The sequence below is a fragment of the Motacilla alba genome, chromosome 1 (assembly GCF_015832195.1).
Source record: "Motacilla alba alba isolate MOTALB_02 chromosome 1, Motacilla_alba_V1.0_pri, whole genome shotgun sequence".
NCBI lineage: Eukaryota > Metazoa > Chordata > Aves > Passeriformes > Motacillidae > Motacilla > Motacilla alba.
The window spans coordinates 100188002-100212195 of record NC_052016.1 but is presented as its reverse complement, the minus strand read 5'-3'; the positions used below and the strand labels follow the sequence as shown (position 1 = coordinate 100212195).

At 40.5% G+C, this 24194-nt stretch overlaps 1 protein-coding gene across 2 annotated transcripts in view; it reads left to right on the top strand.

Moving 5' to 3' along the window:
- The window catches only part of COL4A2 (collagen type IV alpha 2 chain), a 140662-nt gene that overhangs the window by 36096 nt on the left and 80372 nt on the right, over positions 1-24194 (top strand). For both annotated transcript variants that reach the window (XM_038131692.1, XM_038131701.1), the window contains exon 4: positions 4465-4545. In XM_038131692.1, the coding sequence (XP_037987620.1) occupies positions 4465-4545 (81 nt within the window). The remainder of the gene's footprint in view (positions 1-4464; positions 4546-24194) is intronic.

The window sequence follows — 24194 nt, the reverse complement described above, 5'->3', positions numbered from 1 at the left end:
ACCTGTGGTCTCTCCCCATGGGGGCTCCCAGTGGCCTTGTGCTCACAAGTCAACATCACTGCTGCATGCAGATGTCCCTGCCCTTGCTCTTAGTATATCCTCACTACTTTCATTCTTCACCTAATTTGATGCCCTCTTCGTCTTTTTTTTTTTTATTTTCCAAGTTTTTACCACCTTTGCACTACCATTTCCCTGCCTACACTCCTCCCAAATAAACAACCTACTCTCAATTTCTTTTCCCTGATTGGTCCCATTTTTTTTACACTCAAAAGTTATTTTTTTCTGACACTATTACCTAGGCAATATTTTTTCTAATATGATATTACCGTTACAGTTGGCTGAATGAGTCAGCCTTGCCTCCAAGGGCTGCGCTTGGACCCTGTGGGTCTCATTGGGAACATTAATGTTACACATTTCTGGACAGAATTACCATACTTTACTGTTGATTCTCCAACCTAATTCTGATTAAGCAGAACCTGACCTTATGCACAGAAAGCGTGCACACCAGTGCAATGGAATAGCTGGTTTTGTGTTTGCATATATGTCTGCTCTTAAATAATGTTCTTCACACTCAGTGTTCCCATCAAAGGGTGTGTAGCTTCCTGTGAGGGTGAGGCTTGGACACTTAGCACAGATTCATCTCACATGAAGCTGGACATCTGCTCTGTAGACACATCTCAACCAGTTACCCTATGCTGCCTCTCTAATCCCCTTACCCTCCTATGATGAGATTTACCTCTGGTATCTGAGATAGATCTGATGAGAGTCTCTGGGTAATCTAAAACAGCAGCCAGCCAGATGTTGTGCCTATATTGCATAAATCCTAAATTAGATCCTATAAACCCCATTTCTAGACTCTGCCTAAACTTTGGACTTCTTAGAGATTAGTGGGATTATACATCATCCAAAACATGACAAAGACTTGGAACTGAAAGGCTTCTCAGCAGACAACTTCATTCTTGAGGGCCAGTTCTTCCAGCTTGATTACACAAATCCTAGAATATCATTCTGGTGCAGGCACACTTGTCTTCATTTAACTGCATACTGAGCTAGTCAGGAGATTCATCTTCCCATCCTTACACTTCCTACAGGGGGTGGATGTCTCTATGGAAGCTAGTCGCCTCCACCCACCTTTGTGGTTGAGAGAAAGCAGTAGGAACTTTCTAGGAGAGATGCAGTTGATCAGTTTAAATGCCAGTATAAGGATGGGATGAAGCATGTCCTAGGTCTGACTGTTCTCTCCACTGACCAAAAAGGCTCCTGCTCAGATCAAAACAACCACATTGGGTTGTCACCATTAGTGTTATGTTCCCAGAAATCTGTTTTCCTCAGGACATAAATAGTTGAGGACTTCAAAGTACATCGTCCATTGCTAAATTTGAAACTTTCAGGCTTTTTGCATTCTAATTATTGACTGATACATGTCCATTTGATTTCCCTTCATCTCAGTTGTGTGCCCATGGGTATGATTGTTTTTAGCAAAGTTCTACAAGAATCCTTAACAGACTTATTTTTGAACATTAACAAGCTTGTAAACCATAATGTTTTAGATTGTAATCCCCAGTAATGTAAGATCAAACAACAGTGCAGGGATCTTCAAAAAATTATATATATTCTAGATATTTGTAATAGTGGAAGATAGTAGAAAATGGTGCATGTGACTGAAAGTTCCCAGAGTCATTCCACTAGCAGTTGAAAGTGAAGAGGTTGAAATTAGGTAATAAAGAAAGCCCAAGTATAATCAAGAAGAGGTATATTACTGCTGGTCTGAAATACTTTCCCATTATGTTCCCTGCCCTTGGAGAATCTTCCAGATTTTCATTATCTGCAGAATCTGTGTGCATAAAAAAATACAAAATGAGAAAATAATGAAAAAAAAAAAAAGCTTCCTAAAATTGTGGAAGAAAACAATTGTGTCCCCATATTAGCTGCTGGTATTGTTACAGCATGCAAATTAAAATATTGGATGGTGGATAGTACACAAACAATAGACCTTGAACTTCCATTTGAAATAAGCATTAGCAGCCTCCTCAATTTTTTTCTTACAAGTGCACAAATATCTTAACTTAGTTCTGATTCATTTTCTGTTTTCGACTTGACAACAGTTTACCAAATTTAGAGTCACTAGGCTAATTAAAGAAATAAACTTATTGTTCTCATTATTTTTTTCTCAGTAGGCAAAACTGAAAACCCACATGATCAAATTGCTGTATCTGTCTGTTACTCTTGGGCTGGGATATGCTGTTGTTTACAACACTGACAAAAACAGATTCTAAAAGTTCAAAATTGATTATTACCAATGGCAGTACTACATAGCACAATTCTCCTTAAAGTATACCCACATCCTCCAGAGGAATATGGTCACACAGACCATACATCTGCATGGCATCCATAAAAATTAATAGAACTATACTCAATTTCAGAAAAGGAGCTGTGGGGGAAACTCCCTTAAATGAAGGATACTGAGAAAAAGATGCACATTTCATCTGCAACTAGATTAATAAGAAATAAACTCCATGGAAATAGAGAGTTTTATTTAACTAAAACATGGGTCAACCTGAGCAAACTACTGGAGTTTATAAAATTGTCTTGATTTAATATTTCCTGTAAACAGCAGCCTAAACATAAATCAGAATTCATAACATGACACAGAATTCTGCTACATCCATGAAATAATTTCCTGAGTAAAACGCCTAACCTAGGTCAGGGCATGGTTTCAGTTTGGTGGACTGCTTTCATCAGTATGAAAACCCTACCTCTTCAATTGAACATGAGAATTAAACATAAAGCTGAAAAAAAGTGTTTTAGTATATAAAAGTACTTAAGATACAGACATGAACCTACTCATGACAAACATAAAAACGTGTTTTGGGAACTTTGTATTTCTGTGTGTCGCAAGATTAAGAGTCTGCTGTACAAGTATGACAAAAGCAGGACTTAGGTAATGCTTGGTGCCTGCTCTGTACCTTTTATTCATTTGACTGACAGGAAGGTATCCAAATCCCAGAGCTGTGTTTTCAGGTAGTGTGAAGGCAGAAATATATACCTGAGAAATGTGACTGAAAAACCGCAGGTGTTGAGTAGAGGGTTGCTTAGAGCCACATGGCAGCTTTGGTTCTCTCTGTTTTATCTCCTTAAGTCAGCCCTAGAGGCAGGAATGGCAACATCACTGTCTATTTATGAAACAACATAGCAGTTCAGAGCACCCATCCAGTTTTGGAGTCTTGTTTATATCCCTTTCACCTCCCTTTCAAGAGATGATGAGCTCAAGCTCTGAAGGAGGCAGAAAAGTGAAGGCACCATTTGCTTTAGCCAAGAGGAGAGCAAGTGACATGGAGCCTGACTCTGTACCCTACAGCTGTGTTGCTTTGAGGTTTCATGTGAGGAGCAGTGCGTGTGAAGTGCCCTGAATGAGGGATTGAGGTTTCCTGTAGCCACTAGACTTAGTCATTCTCTCTTTTTTTTTTTTTTTTCTGACTGGATTAATTATTCACTATGGGCCAAGTCAGGTTCAGAAATAGTGATGAGAAATGCCTTCCTCCTTTCCCAGATTACTTACTAGGCTGCTGGGTCATTTTCAGGGGTTCAAAACCCTGAACTCCAGTGGGCTGCAGGCTGGTCTTCACAACATTCCTAATCATTAAGTTACATTTATAAAAGTCACACCACAGCACGCACAGCATCTCTGCTGTTCAGGTTTCTGAACAAGACTGACTGTGGCTGCTGCATTCTGTGCAGGCACTTGCATGGAATATAATCTGAGTTTGCCTGCCTGTTGAAGTCCATCCAAGGATTTCTGTGGAGCAGTACATATTTTGTGATCCATATATTTGTGGCCCAGGCCAACGTGGTTGTGGTCAGGCAGGAGAGATGTAACTGAAGACATTTTCTTAAGCTGGGAGTGACTTCTAAATCACAGTGGTTGATTGCTAGCAAATTTTTTGTTCCTCCAGAATAGGTAGCCATAGAAGAGGAGAAAGCAGGAGTTTGGCTCATGATTTTGAACATGATACCTGTATCTTCCTTTATGTCCACCAATAAGTATTTCAAAACACAGCAACCATTTGGAGAATGCATAGAAGGATGTGCTGCATTATGACCTAGGACTTAGTCCATGTCCCTAAAGAATCCAAGCAGCTGCATTTCTGTGATATGATATCTATTGCATGTGTCAAAAAGATATGTAAGATACTGCTCAGTATCGAGCTGCAGTGTTTTGAAAATATGGAGGGAAATAAATGAAGTAATATTATATTTCTTGATGCTGATCTCCAAGAACTGGACAGCCACTCACGGCTGCTTCTAAGCATATATTAAAGAGGTTTCAGCTGTAAATCCTAGATCTGATCCTGGTCTTCACTTTAACACTTCCCAGCAAGTCTGCTAATCAAAGCTGATTGTGCTGTTTCAGATATTCCAGCTAATATATTTTAACTTTTTTGTTATGTGTGTTCTGGTTTGCAGGGTGGAAAGAAATACACAGGACCATGTGGAGGCAGAGACTGCAGTGGAGGATGTCAGTGTTTCCCTGAAAAAGGAAGCCGTGTAAGTAACATTTTTTCCTGTAAATTGTCCTTGATGGTACAAGTTCATTGCTATATATTTTGCTATAGGTGGACTTGGACTAGACTACTAAGAGTGCTAAAACCATAATTCTCTTTCAGGAAAAAGTTGTTGGTGTTTCATCTTACTTTCTCACAGGCTTGTAGATTCGAAGAAATGCTTTGTTGTGAATGCCTTGTTATGATATGTAGCAGGCACTTACCTCAAAGATGAGGGCCAAGGGACCTGACAACCATGACAAGCTGATCAGGTCAGAATCATGAAAAGATACCACATACATGCATGGGATACAGATGATTTTAGAGATCTTTTCCAACCTAAATGACTCAATAATTCTGTGATTCTATATGATTTCCAGTAAAGCAAGAGGGAACCATGCCTGCAAAACCTGAAATCCCTGCTGAAAGGCAACTGTTTAGAATTCCTGGCATTATGTTGTGGCTGATAGTCTGTTCTTCGTTCTGGGAACTAGTGAGGAATGAGGCAGAGGAAGGGAGATGGGGTGGAAGGGATTAGCCACCTGCCACAAAGAGCACTGAGAAATAGGGCAGGGCTCCTATCCTGTATGGCTTGGAGCCCTGGCTGGCAGGCTCCTTCTGTACAGCTTGGTCTTCTGCAGCTGAGACAGTGACTCAGCCTTTTCCATCCACCCATCTCTAAGAATAGGTCAGGCAAGAGATGTGGTGGCAGGTCATGTGCTTGTTCTGCTATCACAAACCTCATAAGATTTTTCAGTTCTCTGCTTTGCCTCCACACAGCCAGCCACCAGTTCCCATTCCCATTGCATTCCTCAAGCTTGACTCCACGTCTGAGTGGAGGGAGAGGTGGTAGGAAAGTCACAGTGTAGGTGGGAGGCAAGGAACATTGCTGTTTACAGCAGAAGTCCTGATGTCTCCATGGAAGTCAGATGATCCTGGGGCCATCATGCCATGGGGACTGTAATGGTTATACTCCCTTGGCCTGACCATGAGCTGCTCATGATCTGCTTTCCATTGTAATTACCCAAAGGCAACCTGATCATCTGAAGACAAACAAGCCATCCCCTGAGACACAGCTTCCCATGGGGCTCCCTCCAGCTGTTACTGCCTTACCCTCATCATCCAGCACATGAAGTTTGGCAAGTGCCTCCTGCCACTTCCCACTTTTGACTGAAAATCAAAAACTGATGCTGTAAGATGCTCACTAGAGTTCATGAAAATATCTCTTGCAAAACTACCAACTTTGAAATGTTTTTCATGCTCCTTATTGACTGAATGACCTTGAATTTCAAGTTGCCAAATGTGAAAGAAAAAAGAGGTAGGTAGACAAAACTAACTGCATAGGTTGGAAAAGCTGAAAATGTGAAAATACCACAGTAGAGAAGCAGTCAGGTGCCACTGACAAGAAGCTCCTATGAGTTGCTTCCTATCTAGATTGGGAAAGTGAGGGCAGATTTTATGTTGCTTGCTTACCACTCTCAGTTTTACCTCAGGGAAGTAAGTAAATCCACTTACTAATGAGGTTGGCCTCCTTTTAAATAGATACTCAAAAAGAGAAAAAGGATATGCTACAAAACATAAATTTTATTTTACTGCTTGCGGTTAATTGTCCAAGATGTGAAAAAGTATTGGGAAAAGGGATTTACAGAATTTTACACTTCAAAAATCATATTTTATCTCTCTGCATATTACCTCTCTGAAATGATACACCTCATTCTGATTTAGCATACACTGCCTGTATTTTGTGTCTGCTGATCTCTTCAGATGTCACAACCTCTGTTAAACATCTGGTTTAAGGAACAAGATTGGCCTTTAGAGTCTAGTCAAGTTTGGCATAGCTTCTGGTCTCATGCTAATCCTCAATGGGAATATTTATTTTCACAAAACCTCTGTATAATCTGGCACGGCACACGTTCTCTGTTCGAGGTGACTCATTGCATGCACAATAGGAGTCCTGCATGTTTGCACTTGTAAGAGTGCCTGAGGCAGTCTGTCAGAGCCTGCTTCTGCAGTGACTCTCCAGCCCAGGTGCCACAGAGCTGGCACTTACCTGGAGCTCAGGCACGAGCAGCGCTGCAAGGGTCTGCAGCCAGCTGTCAGCCCTGCCATCCCCTGGAAATTCACCCTCTGTTTGTGACAGTTCTAAAACCAGGCAAATTAAAAGCATTTTCTTTGGATTGCTGCTACTGAATGCACATCAGCATCTGTTGAATGAAGCAAATTCATTGAAGGGGTGAACGCAATTGTAAACTATGAAAGGAGTGAAGGTCTGAAGGAATTCCTGCTCTTTATTTATATGTGCTTCTACTTCATTTGTCATCACTGTAGTCTTAAGACACAGTATTTAAGGAAATAGGCTTAGCTTTATTTGTTGTCTTAATCCAATAACTTTTGTTTTTTAAAAAGGGGTTTTTGCCAAATATTTCACTGGTATCTCCTGGGACTCTGTGCTAGATGCAGAGAGGCACTGTCAAGATGTGTAGAGATTCATCCAGGCTTTGGTGATCTGGGCCAGGTCTCCAGGTGCAGGGCATCTGGAAGCCCTGTGCTACTGTCTACACTGCTTTTGGTTCAGGACTGGTAAGGATAGGCACAAAGGCACAGGAAAGTTGAATTCTGCTTCACAGGGGCAGTTTCTAGGGGCAAAAGGCAACCTAGCACAAATCAATGCACCCACTTAGCAGGCCGACTGGAAAGAGGTATATGGTTTTAGGTTTTCCTCTACTCTGTTTTGTCTGGGCTTGACCCTGCAGCTTTCACTGGGTTCAAACACAGCTAAAATCCAGTGGGAACAGAAAAATAAAATAGCAGAAGCATCATCTGCCCACTGTAGTGGTGGGGGAGCTGCTGCAGCTAAGCAAAAGCATCATCTAGCCTACAACCTCCTGCCTTTCGTCTAAGCTGCTCCCAAGGCTGTTAGGACACCTGCAAATGGCACTTTCTTCCTCATTCCCAAAAGGAAAGCCGGTCAAATCCAAATGTGCAGAGAATCAGGATATTGCTGATAACTGTGTTTGCAGCTCACAGCAAATGCTGGGTTGTTTCTTGGAGAAGTTTCTCCAAAAAATGTCTCTCAGGCCATACATGATCCCCTTGAAGTTCCCACCTCCAGTCCTGCTTGGTGTTCACATCTTCATAGCAGAAAGAGTAAAATTCCTTCTGTAAGCTGGTTTTGGTTTTCCCAGTCTTTAATGACACTCTAGTCTTTGTTCCTTTCACTGCAGCCCAGTTATGTTCCAGTTGTATTTACTGTTAGCTGGTTACAAATATAGCCAGGCTATCTAACCATACCTTGCATCTAGGTAGATGGTTGGAGCTGGGGCTGCAGGAGCCAGGCTTGGGGACCAGCCTCAGCCTCATCTCCCCTTTTCACAGAGGGCAAAAACTCAGTGGAGTTGCAGTGCAAATCGAAGCTCCTGAAGAGTGTTGAAATCCACATGACAAGAAACCACAGTATAAGCCTCAGTAGAGGACACAGAGTGAGAAGGCAAAGGAAAGACAGCAGACTTTTCTCCCTGAGGCAGATTAATCTTCTCATTTTCTTCTATGGCAACTTCTCCTAAATTGTTCTCCTACAGCAAGAGGCTCACCCTTTCCCTAAGGTACATTTGGAGAACATAATATAAGGAGTACACAGATGCCTGAGTATGAAGGAAAAGAGTAAAGGGAAATATGGATATGGTATTGAAATTCTATTTTGAATGAAACAGAAAGCCTGGATTAAATGAACTTTTTAAAATCTGGGGTTTTTTCTTTTTTTCCTCAAGATTTTTATTGCAGCTCTTAAAATCTTGAGATTTATACTTCTTTGCAAACCATGCATTGCTCAGAGAACAGTATACGTGCCTTAAAATTTGTTAAACATTAATGCACTTATGTAGGAAATGATAACTCCAATCAGTACAATGGCCAACTGTTTGATCCATTGAAGTTCATAATCAGCCTCACTTCATAACCAGCCTAGAAGGCTTTATAGAAAGTGGAAGTGAGTGGAAATCTTTTTGATCTTTCTATAAAATGAGAAATTGCACTCTTTTGTACTTCCCAAGTCAAGCGTCTAACAGTGCTCAAGCATTTGGCCATTGTTTTTGCAAGGGGCTGGAATGATGGAAACTGAAATTATAAGAAAGCTTTGTGTCCCCCCATAAAGGCCACTTCTTGGGAAAGCCCAAACATTTCTTTTTAACCTAGACTGACATGACTAGCAGTCCTTTACAGATAGCTGTTATATTGCTGTCACTGATGCAGTGGCCAAGGGCAAGCTATTACCAGTACACCTATATTTACTTCTGTCTGCTTTTGGATGCTACACAGTTGGGAAATCTACTTTTTTGCTATATTTGCTTGCAAGTATTTTCCATACAAGTTTAAGTCTTAACACATGGGCTAGATTTAGATGTGTTTCTTCATAATTAAAAACAAACAACAACAGAATAGAACATAAAAATATTCTAAAGTCAACTCCATTATTAAATTATAGGGAAATGTTTCAATCAAATAAAATAATTTTATGAATTATTAGTGTAGTTATTGTGTATCATAATTAACTGTCTTCCAAGATGGTATAATGGCAGTAGCTCCTTGTAAGTCTGTTGGTGTAAACTGATATATCTGATGAAAACTGATATTTACTTTTTTTTTCTCCACAAAATAATTACATTAGAAGCATCTTCTTAGTTATTCATCTAGCTCACTGTTCTGTTCCCAAAAGTGAACTACCATAAGAGATGCTATTTAGAGGAAGCACAGAGTTCTGGCAATTTTCTGCAGTCCATTCACTTGTACCCAAGATAACCCAATTTAAATGTTCCTTCAGTATCTGTGTTTCATCCTGAATTTGTCTAATCCTTTTTTGAAGCTACTGTAACTGTGTGTGTGTCTTTGCAACCTCCAGTGGCATTATTCAAATTATATAAATCATATAAATCACTGTCTGACCTGTTCTAAGCAAAGCTCCCTCTGCTTTCCTCAAATACACCCTTTTTCCAGTACTGGGAGATTTCAAGTAGGTCTGTGTTTGGGTGACTCACTAATTTTGTAAATCTCAGTTCTATTCCCTCTCAGCTTTCTCTTCTCCAAAAGGGTGAGTCACACAACCTTTTTAGGTTCTCTTTTGAAGGTGACACTCTAGCCCTTAGTGCCTTTACTCTCTCTTCTGTGACAGACCAGAACTGTACCCATCCAGTTTGGTGGGGTCCTTCTGGATCTCCCAGCATGAGAAATCACCAGATCTCCCCATTCCTCAGCACTAGCATCACATTTAACAACCTAAGAGGGATTAGTATCATCTATAGACTCTGATGTTTCACAGTTCAGTCCCTTCTGTAGATCACCATTGGAATCTTTGCAAAAAAACAGTTACAGCTTGTGTCTGAGAGGACCCACTGGTGTTATGTCTTCATTTTGAAATGTGACCATCAGGTACTATTCTTTTCTTCCTGTCCTTTAACAGCCTTCAGTCCATAAGAGCACCTCTCTTACAACCCCAAGATAATTTATTTTAAAAGCTTCAGTGAAGCATTTTATAAAAACAGTTTTGAAAATCCAAATACATTGTAGTCACTAAGGCTTGCTTTACCACGCTTATCCTTGAGCTCAGTTATTGTGTTCCTTAAGGTGGACTACTGCCTTGCCAAGCAGGAAAGTCAAATAAACTGACCCACAGTTCTCAAAGTCTCCTCTTGAGCCCCTTTTCCACATGGAAGCTCGGTTGGCACCAGCCCCCTGGTGCAGTGGCAGTTTGTAATGCTGAGTTACAAACTTTGGCCCGTAGTTCTGCAGTTTCACACTTGAGTTCCTTCAGAAGTCATGGGTGAATGTCTGCACTCGTGTTCACTTAATAACACCTGCCTTACCTGTTTGATCTACTGCTTCCTTCATACTTATCTGAAATTATTCTATCTCAAGGAATCGCTTGGATTTGAGACCTTCTCAAGTACCTTCAGCAGTAAAGACCTCTGCAGAGAAGTCACCAAGTTTCTTTTCCTTTTAACAACTTTTTACTATCACCTTGGTTATATTCTGCAAAATTTTCTCATTCATTTTTAGCCATCCTAGTTGCCATTTATTCTTGATCTGGTTTTTATGGGCTTTTCTGTTCATTTCAGCAATTTTTAAATGCCAACCATTTTGCCTACAATAGCCTCTTTGGTTGTTTGGTTTTTTGGGGGTTTCTTTTGGTTTTTTGTTTTGTTTTTTTATGAGCTGTGCAGGGTTTTTATTGAACCTGTTTACTTTTTTTTTTAATATGTGACACATAGTTTACTGGGATTTTTAGTACAGTGTTTTTGAAAAGCCTCCAGGTTGCTTTAGGCTTCTTGCCTTTTTGACTGCTTTTTCAGGCTTTTACTATTTTTGTGATTTTTATGTATTTCCCCTTCTTGAAATTGGATATCTGTGTGATGTATTTGTTTGGCTTACTTTATTGCAGTACACTACAACATTAAATTCTGTTATATTTTGAAGCTCTTGCAGAGCAGTTCTCCCAGTAGTACCTCTTGAAGCAGGTCCTGTGCAGCACTTGACACTAAACCCAGAGCAGCATTCTTTCTTATGGGTCTCAGTGTTTATTGTGCTAAGCAAAAGTCAGTTAGTGGGTGCAAAACTTTTATTTCCTTATCACATCTGGATGAGGCATTGTGCCTGACAGTATGTGGGTAGTTGGAGTTGGCCAGTATTGCTACCTGACCTAGTTGTTCAGCTTCTCTAATTTCACTGAGTATTTAATTATTGGCGTCTTTAACAGAGGAATCTTAAATACAAACAAAGTCCTACCTTTCTGTTATTTCCACCCACAAAGACTCCTGATGTTCCCCTCCTCCCTGTTTTTTCCTGTAACACTTTGTTGTAGCCTTCACATATTGTGCCATTGCCCTGTCTGTATCTTATTTTCTATTGATCCTGTAAAGTAGAGGGACTAGTTCTATGTATGCTACTGATTATCCTCCTTTCACCAGCATGAGATGCCTTTTATATCAGGGTTGTCATTTATTGCCAGGTAGCATAATTCCATAATCTTATTCTTTAGATTTCTAGCATTGCTGTAGGAGCACTTGCAGCTTTTGACCATCCTCTGTTGCAAGCACCAGTAAGTGGAATTGTAAATTGTGTTATTTACCTTAACTATTCCATGAAGTTGGCCAGGACCTGAGTCTCCCACACAGCTGCCTTGAGTTAACCCCCTTGGACACCCCTGTCCTGCTTTCCCTCACGAGGGGTATAATACAGAATTATAACCACTGGTCACCAGTCCTTTCTACCAGAACAAATTCCTATCTGGCCATCTCATGGGCTCTGCTCCCTTTGCACTTAGCAGGCCTTTCAGTCCTCTCACCTGTTCCAAATCCAGCTCTCTGTGTCAACTCAACTGCTGCCATCACCTGCTTTGTCCTCTCCTGGAAGATTCGCTCTGTCCCAGGAGCAGACATTACAGTCACACCAAGCAGACATTAGAGTCAGCTAGAGCTTAGAGTTTATCAGAGGTTTGATCCCTTCTTCCAGGCTGATCATCCACCTTCCCTCTGACTGACAACCCCTAAATACTTGTTGGATCAGCATCAAGGTTTTGTGGGTTTTTTTTTATGGTCAGCAAGACAGAAATTGGTTGGAAAATGTCCTATTTGCTCTCCAGTGTTTGCCATATACAAAGCTTTGGGAGTGAACTTGATCCCATATCTACTAAAGTATTGTCAGATTCTGCAGAAGAATGGATATAAGTACCAAAAATTGATGCTTCAAAATCTCACATAGCTTCATAGACCAAGGTTAGGTCTCTGGAAGTTTCCCAGAGGAAAAGCTGCTCTCTGAGGGAAGGTATTTGGAGGAGGTGTTTGTAATGGCAACAGATTTACCAGTAAAGTGCCTGTGGTATTAATGAGCACTATACATGGATCGGATGGGATGACACTCTTCATTATTTCAATGCTGTAATCAAGTCTGGTGTGGTACTTCAAGATTTAATTTTCTTTTTTTCTCTAGTCAAGGTAATAGAGGAGAGCAGCTCCATTGGCAAAAGACCAGAAAAGTGTTACTGTAAAATCTGTTTAACAGTGCAAAGCTAAATTCTGTTTTCAGATGCATGCATACAGTTTTCTTTTGCACATGTGTGTGAGGGTGGTTTCAAATGAATGCTTTTTTTAAAGTTTGTACTTTTAAAACTCAGCCTTACAAGGTCTTGCCAGCATACACAAATGCCTGAACTCTTGATAATGTTCCATAGGCACCTAAATATTGAGTATAAGGCTTAATTTCATGACCTGTTAGCAGCAAATAGGCCCAGAATCTTTAGAGTTCACTAGCAAAGGCAGGCAGTGTACAGGTTTGCTTGACAAAACTTGAACTAGTGTCAGTCTGAAACTTGATATCTTTATGACATAATGTTTTATTTATTACCTGGGCTACACTGAAAATTAATCAACCATGTGGTGGGATAGTTATGTTGTTTGCTAATTGCTGTCCTTTAGCACATTTGTCTTGACATTTTTTGAGTGAAATATGCATGTTTCCTTTTTTTTCTTTTTCCCTAAGCTCTGTTTATACATGTTTAATCAACATCAGAGATCTTTTTGAACTGGTGGATAGAAATTAGATAACTTTCCCATGAACAAGAAGCTCCACTTCCCATATATGCATTCTACACAAAATCTGAGATTTGGGAAGCAATGAAAGGTCTTCCTCAGGATCTCTTTCAAATTAAAAAAATGCAAGATATATTAAAAGCAAATAAGGTGTTTTGTTTCAGTACATGCAGGAGTGCAATTAAACATTCACACAGAAATCACGTTTTCATTGCTAAATGTTCAGAACATTGTAAAGACTATTTAAAAGATAAACTCAAGTGGAGACTTTCTTTCAAATCAAACAAATTATGCATATTGACCAAAAATATTTTTTCACTCCTTGTTACCCTTTTCCTCTTTTGCAGAACATTTCTATTTCAACCAGATATGAAACATTGTTTGATTCCATAAGTAATGTATAGAAATTGTGTTTATTTGTAATCCAACGGAATAGAGGATTTTTTAAGTCCATCCCATGGTAACAATTTGCACTCCCTGCCTTTTGCTCCAGCCTTAAAAGCAAAATTCCTTCAAAGCTTTTTCAAATCAACAGTACAGAACTGTACAGAAGAAAAGAATGGTGCTTTAATTAGAGGTAGTCAAAAGGACACATTCACCTTTTTATTCGCATTTTCAGTTTAATAATTTTAAACTCCCCTGGACTGACATACATTATCTCCAGCAAAATAAGAGCAAGGCATGTAGCATTCATGCAGATACTGCACCTTCCTCCTAAAGCCCAAGGTTAGTTAGACCTGTGCAGATACTTCTACGACCTTGTATCAGAAACGTTTGCAATCTCAGCTGATGTGATGAGAAAACAATTCAACAGTGTTGGACAAAGCTCAAGAATTCGTGTCATCAATCAGAATGAATACCAAGGTTGCAGTTTAAACAAACTTATGACCGAAGTCAATATGCTGGATTAACTATTTGCATTGTAGATTCAGCTCTTTCTTTTGAAATGATCCCATCTGATGCCTTCTGCATTACCTATGTGATCTGTTGATTTATGGGCTTGTTACAGTCATTGAAAAAACAAATCTTACGGCAGTTTGCTAATAAGTCGAGAAGGTATTTCACTGATATTTCAGGAATTTATTTTGAGAGCAGCATTTTTAAGAGTGTATTTGAACATCTGCATTTCACAAATTCGAATGAGAGATGGAGAGAAAATGCAAGAGAAATCACAGTAAGGAATCAAGAGCCATTTTATTTCAGAAAATAAAACAAAACGTAAAATTTAATTCTAGAAAAGTTAACTGTAGCAAAGAGCTAATAGAAAGGAAATTTGCTGGAGATGAATAGTGCAAAGTTAACTCTGGTGATAATAGCCAATGCTGAGATAAGAATCCTTTGGATGCAATTCACGACCATTTAAAAGTATTGCCATACCTTTTTTCTTGAATGGCTTTTTTTTTTTCTTATCCTTCCTGTCTTCCTATGAAATCCTGCAAGTGTATTTTACCTTATTTAGAAAATAAGTACCTGAAGTTAGAGAATGTCTCGAGTCTCTACTCATCTGTCATCTTTCCATTCATTGGGGTCAATAGTGTCTGCACGGCACAGCATATCCTCCTGTATGTATGTATGTGTGTGTGTGTGTATGTATGTATATATGTGTGTGTATGTGTGTGTATGTGTGTGTATGCGTGTGTGTATGTATATATGTGTGTGTATGTGTGTGTGTGTGTGTGTATGTATATATGTGTGTGTATGTATGTGTCTGTGTATGTATGTCAGTTCTATTGGGTAGAACTTTCCCACCATGGGGTGCTCATGGTGCCGAGGGTTTGATCCCTGGATGGGCCATTCACTCAGGAGTTGGACTGGATGATCCTTATGAGTCCCTTCCAGCTGAGAATATTCTGTCATTCTGTATCATTGATCTTTTTCACATATGAATTTCACTTCATTAAGGAAATGAAATGCACTGTCAGGATTGCTTTCAGAAAAATGTGTTGTCCATTTGGTTAGACCGTCAGGCTTTGACTTCTAGCACTCAGACAGTTCAACTACTGCACAAAAGTATTATTTGTGCTTTCAGCCAGGTTTTGCAATTTCTGCTTACTGTGAGAAGAAGTTTAAAGATAGAGCAGTGAGGGGATGATGGTTTTACTCTGTGACTGAGTAGCTCACACAGACATCCAAGAGGGATAATCCAGGTCATCCTTTAGCATTTAAATTATACTCCAGAGATTGTAAATGTTTCTCATGACATATGTCTGAGGCTTTACAAATTTCTCAAATGGTGCTTGTTTCTATTTTCTGTATTTTTGTCACATGGGAGCAAGTAACATTGACCCATTTTCCTTTTGTCTGCTTTGCTAAGTACCAAACTATTAGTGGAATCCTTTGAGTCTGACCTGGAGAGACCAGGAATGTGGGAATGGGCAGGCTGTCATCTCAAACAGTATCTGCCGAGGCAGACTGAGCCTGTTCTCAGCATTTTCTTACTGACACTGAAGAAAATAAATGTTCTTTATTAACCTCAGTTAATAAAAAAGGTTTCCAAATCATCCTTAGTGTCTCTGCATAATTAACCAGACTGTTGAAGTATACCTGTTTCCATTACATGTATCTGGAAAAGGATGACAGATGTTAAAATATATTATATTGACCATTAGATATGAACTTTGGGAGCATGCAGAAAGAAGATCTTGAAGGATAGAAATCTGTGTTTTAGGTACAGAGAACAGCTCTAGACAGTGAATAAAGCTGCAAGCCCAAACAAATACAGCATCCATGCAGCATTTTTTCTCCCACAGGCTAAAACTATTTTTCTATGAAAAGACTGTATTAGTCTGTAAAATTCCTTTCTGTCTACTGCTATCATAGATGCCCAGCAAAGAAAAGCAGTTTGGGGTTTTTTATGGTTTTAGTTTGGTGGTTGTTTTTGTGGGTTTTTTTCAGTATGGGTCATGATTGTTTGATTAAATTCTGTGTTTACCTATTGCTTATCTTATTACTTAGCAAAACTAATTTTTGTAAATACAGTATCACTGGTTAAAGATGTGTTATTAGCCCTTATCAACTTGTTTAAACCAGGCTTATTTGTCCCTAAGATTGTTGGCAAAGTCTAGCAGAGGTGTAAGAGCGAAAAAGAAAGTTGTACTTGCTATCCTCTCCAGTACAAATTGTTTCACTCCATTCAGAGTATGACAACTTGTGTAGTCTTTCTGTCCAGTCAAATAAAGACTTGGCTATGTCTGTATTATTTCATCTGATCCAAATGCCCTTTTTTCTCTATAAAACACCTTTTGTCTGTTTTTCAGTTTCTAGACCCCCTTTCTTTGGTGAACTGTTATCTACTCTCAAGCATGCAACATCTTTTCCATTTCACCACCCTTTGTCTGTTAAAGGCTTCCTACAAGGGACTTCCTGTCTTGATAGCCTGGAAGAGGAATGAGGGAAGCTGGTCCTGAGATGAGGGAAGCTGGTCCTGAGATGAGGTCTCCATCCTGTAATGCAGGATGCCATTGCAGCTGTCTGGGCTTGTCTGTGTTAGGATATGAGCTCCTTGGGCAGGAGCTGTTTGCATGTGGCTCTTTGTGTGGTGCCAAAAGCATTGCTAACCCTTCCAGGTTTGTGGCAGAGGTAGCATCATGCAGAGGGGCACAGGGACAGCTTCTTTCCAGTGGACAGGGACTCCAGCAGCAAAGGGCTCAGAGGCAACACACAACGCTGTGGGTGTTGGACCCATATATGTTCCTTATTCCAGTATTTAATGAGGGTATGCACTGGCGTGCAGATTTATGGATAAAATGTGTTTCCACAGGAAACTCTTCAGTTCAGATATGACTGTGCTGCTACTGCAGAGTATCCCTTACCACCGTGAGACTAACCCCCTTTCCATGACAGTCCTGTAGACAGGACAAGCTAGGTTGCATGAGCCCAATCTTGACCTTCAACCCCTCCTCAGAGAGGGATGCTGCAGGACAGAGGAGGGGTGAGCTCCCTGTGTGAGAAGGATGTTGTTGCTGTCCCCTGCAGCTCTTCATCCTTAGCCCCTGCCAGGGGGCAGAGGTAGAGGTGGATGTGCAGGCTGAGGAATGATCTGTTTGCTTTTCTTGTTGTTACAAGACCTCACAAACCAAATTGCAGATTCTGTGCTCTGCTGCCTCATACCTGGTGCTGCCAGCAAGGTCTTGACTGCCCTGCACAGCTGCAGGCACGTAAAACTGCTCAGGACTGCCTGAGCCACAGCTCCCCTGACAGCTCCTCCCTCTCCTCTCCTCAGCTGGCTTCCCTCCTTCAGACAGTTGCAGATTTGGTTTTGCTAAATGACATAAGGTTATAATAAATCAAGTGAGAAGATTTGTGTTGTGTTTCCTACTGTATAGGAGAGGTCCATATGGTTTAATTACTTCCTCTGTACGTCAGATGTATGTGTATAAAATCTCTGAAGTCATGTGTAACTGCCAAGATCCTATGGTGTGGTTTGAAACATCCATGCAGTGAACTCTCAAATCCTGCAGATGTGCTGTGAAATATAAATGTGAAATAGAAGAAGTCAGATTATCCAGTTAAACAACAGCATTAAAATTAGAGCAGTTGATGGAGAAATCCAGAACTCAGCACAGTAGAGGAAGGGGGAAAAAAACAGAAAACTTTCTTGAGGCAGAATAGAGTTTTATCCTCAAAGGAGATGGGAGAAAAATATTACACACATCCTCACCCCCCCCTCCCCCACACCCCACCCTCAAAAACAGCAAAGCAGCCTGAGGAGAGAAACCATGCCAAAGACAGCTGCTTAGTGAACTTTAAAGCCATCTGAGAAGTGTCATCACAAAACATATCTGCTGATACACCTTTGGCCACCACAGAAAATTCTGCTGGGCCATGTAGACCTGTAGACCCAAGATCATGGATGGGTCTATGCACAGAGCCATGTCTCAGCAGGGAGCTGCTCACCCCTTTATCTTTAGAGCTATTTTCTCAGGACCTGTCAGGCATGTAGAGGCATATTTTCAATCTGGCACAATGGCTCAAGCATCTCTGGAGTAGGGAATGGTATGTGCTAGAGTGATGTTAAAGGTGCAGGGCAACTCCATGGGATCAAGCATGTCTGGGGCCTGATCTGCAGTGGTAACCTTAGTCAAGTGAACTGGAGAACAGGCTTGCTTCTCCAGCCAGCATCCTGCTGTGTCATACCTCTAAAGATCCCTGAGCTATTCCAGGTAAATGGGAAGCGGAGAACAGGTCAGTTGGGGCTACTCTGGATCCATGATTGCCACCAAGCCAAGGAAGATCAGATTGCTTTATGAGGAAGCACCCATGGGAAGAAGCAGAGTGTCCTCAGGCTACCCCCCTGCAAGTGACCCTGACACTGCTCCAAGGTGCCAACACTCAGCAGGACACTTCAGTCCATGTGGTATATGGTGTGCAGAACAAGAAACATGCAGAGGGGTGGGGTGCTCCCCCTCAGGGGATGCAGACCCTCCTGCCCCCTGCAAGTCCCTCCTCAGCATGTCCAGTCCTTGCTGGATGGACACATGACACCACAGGGGGCTACCCTCTCTGGTAAAGTACATTTATAGCCATCAAAGTTGGCTATACATTTCTGCCACAGTAATAGTTTCAGTAAGTAATAGTTTCTGCTATACAATGCCAATTGTATCAGTCATGTATACATTTAATCAGCAAAAATCCTCTATATAATTTCAGCATCTCCTGCCTAAGCATGGCAGTTTGGCCCCTCATGTTTACCAAAACTAAACACACACTAAATACCATTCTCAGTAAGCGTACTTTTTTTTATAAAAGCCCAAACACTCTGGTATAAATAAATATACACCTCATATTGTCAGCTGAGGCTGTGGCTTGGTGCATTTACACAGCTGCAGTTTGGGCTGTTGTTTACTCTTTCCCTCACTCACATTGTGTTCTGCTTTTTCCCTGTAAGGATTCTCCTTCTCTACCTATTCTTAGTCCTAGACAGAGAACTGTCCTAACTTATCTATGTTGTGTAAATTTAGTGACTTCAAAGATGTTTTGTATGGTGTAAATCACAGCACCAACTGGCTAAATAAACCCTCCTTGCAATGAGGCATAATTGTAAAGCTAAATGTGTTCCTGCCTCTGTGTACTAAATCAACAGGAGTCCTTTTTTGTGGGATAAACATACTTCTCTGTCATGTATTTACAGTCACTGGAACGCTCTTGCAGCCAATTGTGAATCCTTTGCTTCAAGAAGAGATCTTTTAGACTGTAATTTTTTTTTTACATTCCCAATTCTCTAAACCAAATTCTGTTGAAGATCTCAGGAAGTGTCTGCAGTTAGGGGCTGCAGAGCTGTTACCCGTACCCAGTGGAATACTGTTTCATTTCAGTTCAGTTCAGAGCATTCCATAATGAAATTCAATGCCTAGTATCAGTTTATAATTGTTCATCTATTCCTGCCATTTGTTTATTCAAACATATACCACAGTTTTCAGGAAAAAAAAAGATTGTTCAGCTCATGTTGTGTCAAGCATGATAATCTATTCTTGTCATGGAGTGAAATACAGGTCAAACTTTAACGTATCCCTTAACTGGCTATTTAGTTCAAGGATAAACTTCCTCAAAATTCCCTCTTTACAAAATCTAGCAATTCCTAGGGTTTTGCAACCCCTGTCAGTTAACCTGTGTCTTTAAGCAAGTACATGATCCCTTTTATGCACGTGTTACAAATTAATCCCTTTAGTTGCAGGTCTCTGTAAGTTGTGGGGTGTATCCCACCTCAGCCTTATGCTTGCCAGACAGACTGCAGCTATTGCCAGCAGACACAATTTGGTTGAAGTCCAGCAAAAAGGACTATTCTAGTTTGATCACATATTCTAGCTTCTGGTCTGATTAGCTTTGAGAACTAAAATTTGTCAAGAAGTAAGCTTTGGCTTTTTAAGACCTAACTAAGCATCTAAGAATTCACGAGAGGCTCAAGTGTGTTTTGTAAGAAAGCAGAAGCATCACAGGCAAATTACATTGTGTGTGACCAGGGAAGACCCAGGTGGTTTAAATCAAAACTGCAGCAGTAACGAAGACATTCCAGAGGGTCCAGGAGGGAAATGCTTAAGCTTCCAGATTAGTCTTCTGTGAGAACCTTTCAGTTTCTTGTAATGGAAATAGGAAATAGCCATCTTTGCTTAAATTTGACTGTCAGGGGAGAATTGAGATAAAATTGTCTGGAGATACTAATCTACTACTCTCCAAAGCAAAATATTATTGAGATTTCCTTCCTAGAAGTGCCTCCTTCCCTGGGCACAAAGCTTTTGGTGTAATCACAGAACAAGCAGAAGTTTCCTTGAGTTGGTTAGGATGGGCTGAAAGGAGGAGGTTGGTAGTAAAAAAGAAAAATTGTAGGAATGTACACAGTGAAATGTAAATCAAACGAAAGGCAAGTCTTTCAAACAAAACACTAATATTTAGATACAAAAGTGTCATGAGGTAAGCAGAGACAAAGCAAAGCAAACCTCAGCAAGAAACTGCTTTTAAGAACTAGTGACTGAAGAGAAAGCATTTCATGCTTGAAACAAGTAGTTCTTTTCCTGGGAGAGGAAATGTTGCGCAACCCATAAACACTCCAGGATGCAAGAGCATCAGCTAGCTGCTGACTGATGAATTTCATTTACTTCCTATCTGACTTCTCAATATTCAGGCAGTTGAAATTGCTAAGAATAAGTTCTGATGGAGGCTGTGAAACAATCCCCTGCTTTGTCTACCACCCTGAAACTGGGGCCAGTTTAGCCTATGTCCAGAGCATGTGCCTTTGTGTGATGCCATGGTGCTTGTAATGCTCTCTTGGCTCTTACCAGCTTTTAGCCTGACACTTGTTCTCCTCCAGATTCTCTTACAGCCCAAGTCAGATGTGTCCCTGAAGTTATGTAATCTCCTCTGTTGCTGTCAGTGTGAGATGTATTTTTACTGCTTTGTGGCTGGTGAATATGGGGCTCAAGTAATACGAACTGCACATTTGCTTTTTGTTATGTGCAACTGAGTGTGTTCCTGTAACCACTTCAGAATGCTGTTACGTTCATCCCTATATTACAAGACTATTTTCTGTGTTCTGTCCCTCTCCCTTTGGTCAGGGTATTATGTGTTTCAGTGTCTCAGCTAGGTGAGATATTAGGGATAGCCCCCTTGCACTTTTTCTTCCGAGGTTTTAACCCAAATCTTTAGGATGTGAAAGCAGTTTCTCTTGATATTTAAAATGGTTGAGATATGGGTTACCTGAGTTTTTGATAGGGCTCTTTTAAGGAGAACTCTAAACAAAACTCCTTTCTTGGAGAAAGCTAAACAAATGTAGAAATCAGAAATTTGAACAGATTTGTGAAAGCTTCTCAAAGGGAATTTACCTCATCTTACTCCTATGATTTGATTTACTATCTTTTAACTGAAGTTGCAGCCAACACCTATTCTTCACCTGCTCTCTGCGTTTTCCTCAGAAGAGGCAGCAGTCAGCAGCACTTGGTACTGCAGAAATTCAATTACAAAATCCTGACCTGCTCATCCAGTCATTAATCCTGTGTAATTCATTTCTTGTGTTATCCACAATCAGGTATAAAAAGATGTTAGAACTTAAAACTATTTGAACTCTTTTTCCCATTAAGCATTATTCTGTACTGAACTATAACTATCTACATCCATCTGACCCTAAAGTCCCTCTTCTACCCACTGAACATCTTTGTTCATTTATTTTCAAAAACACAGCCCCTTCTTGTGCTGGTACATCATCCTGAGCCACCAGGGTCCATCTTCCCTCTTTGACTCTCATTCCCAATCATTTTTTAGTAATGAAAAGAAGCCTTGCTTCTGGTTTCTTATACACCTCCAGCTGGCAGCCTTCACCAACCCCTTCATCCAGCCTGGTGTGTCCCTGTGTATGGTTCATGCTGCCTGAATGCTTCTTGAGGAGGGGCAGGGAACTGGCCCTCAGTTTCCATATCTGTCCTAGGTTGGTTTGGAAGGAGAGCTGCAGAAATGATTCCCCAGAAGCTCCTCAGCTTTGGGGAGTGGGCTCCCACCCAGGTGTCTGTGAGGCTGATGCTGCTCCATGCAAGTGGTTGTCAAAGGTACACCACAGACACACACACACACACACACACACACACACACACACGGGATGCTCAGTGTTTCCAGAGCCTGGTCCTGAAAAGGAGCTGTTAGGGTTTGGGGACACTCCAAAGGAAATGCGAGCTCTTCCCACATTTCAGCTGCTGGGTACGAAAAGCTTTGCTGTGTATGAAACTTTGCAAAGGTTTGTAAAGTTCTTGCTCAAGCGTCAGGCAAAGGTCAAAAGCTGCTTCCCTGACACAAAATCCTTTTCCTTAGTGGAGTATGGGAGGAAACAGAATCCTTCAAAGAGAGAGGTCCCCAGGAGATGCACCCAGAGATCAAGGCAGACCTGTACCATGACCCAGCGCTGACAGAGTGTGGGCAGTGCAGGGGCTGACAGAGTGCCTCAGCTCTTCAGGTTTCCATGTGTGCCCTCATGTCAGAAAACTCAGCAGGAGCGTTTCTGATCTGAAACTGGTAACTGACAGCATCCGCCAGCTCGGTGATTGCCCTGGGAAGCCATGGTATAGGGAAGAGGCACATCAAGTAGATTAACAGATAATAACAATTTATGTGTTTCAGAGTTCAAGATTATCATATATTTAATTCCATGCACTGCACCTTCTTATTCAGATACTACCATTCCAATACATTCTTTCTACTTTAGATTTGAAGTTCAAAGAGAAGAAATAGTGGGATCCATGTTCTGGATTGTACATTGCAGATTTGTGCATTTTTTTTTTCCTCTGGAAGGAAGGGATGTGAATCATATGCATTAGGAACAAATGAGCAGTCCAAACAGGTGCTGCAGTTAGATACTGTATGTGAAGGAAAAAAAAAACCCAAACAAACAAAACTCACATCTCTTCAGTGTTTTGTTTTTTTTTCCTTTTACATTTTAGCCAGATGTCATGGAAGTATTTTGGTACTGCTTTTGTGAACACTCTTGAAGTTTTACAGAAAGCTGACAAATGGAAAGACTATAAACGTATGTGCATTTCCCAGATGAACCGTGTTTGCCAACCAGTGCATAGGAACAAAGAGAGTTAAGTCAAAGCAGAGAAGCTCCTCTGAGCATTTTGATTATGAGAAGATTTGTGGGGCTTTACTTTAATGACTATAAAATACTTCAAACTGGTTTCTCAATGTCAGCATTATTTATTTTCAGAGCAAAGTTCAGAAAATCTTGAATGATTGTATATGATTTTTTTTACATGTCTTGGCTCCTTCAAACACACATATGTATACTTTCTTTTTCAGAAGTGATAGATTGCCAAGTTATCTGACCTCTCAAGAGAGGAAGTTGGGAGGACAGTTTAGTAACATTTTCTTTCATTCCCAATGTGGAATAAGATCAAAAAATATGTATTTTAAATTCTGTTAATAGCCTTATCTTTTCTAAACCATAAGGTACTGGCAAAATAACAGTGCAAGTAAACATAGCTCTTGATGCACCACATTAAAAAATGGCTTTTGTTTATGAAAAGTTTTTTTGTTGTAGAAACTTGTGGGAATAATGTTGTATTAATGGTAGGATGTTGACCTTTTCCAGCTATGGAAGATAGTCTCAGAACAGGATCCAGGAAAAACAAACATGGAAACTACTTAACTCCTTAGTTGTGTGCCTGAAACTTTGTGAGGAAGCATTATTTAACCTAGACCATTGTACTTACAGATTGTGTCATTACATTAAAGTGCCACACACACAACCATTTTCAGTAAGTACAAAGGTCTCGAGAGCTTAAGGGAAAAGGTCGCTTCAGCAAGGAAGAATATTGCTATAATTTCATATAATATATGTAAAAATATGCAGTTGTCTGTTATTATCTACATTTATTTATAGTCCCCAAGGTCAAAAATAGGGCAGGTTTTCCCCAGATTTTAGGGTACACAGTGCAGTGTGGTGGAACAAGAACTTATACTGAGAAAAATGTGAAAAGAAAGATGTTCCATGCTACTGAGGACTTAAGCTCATGCTCCTCCTATAGGCTAAAACTGACTGCTCTGATTTCTTAAGTGAAAAGCCCCAAAATTCAGGTCCATTCAGGAAAACTCTTGCATG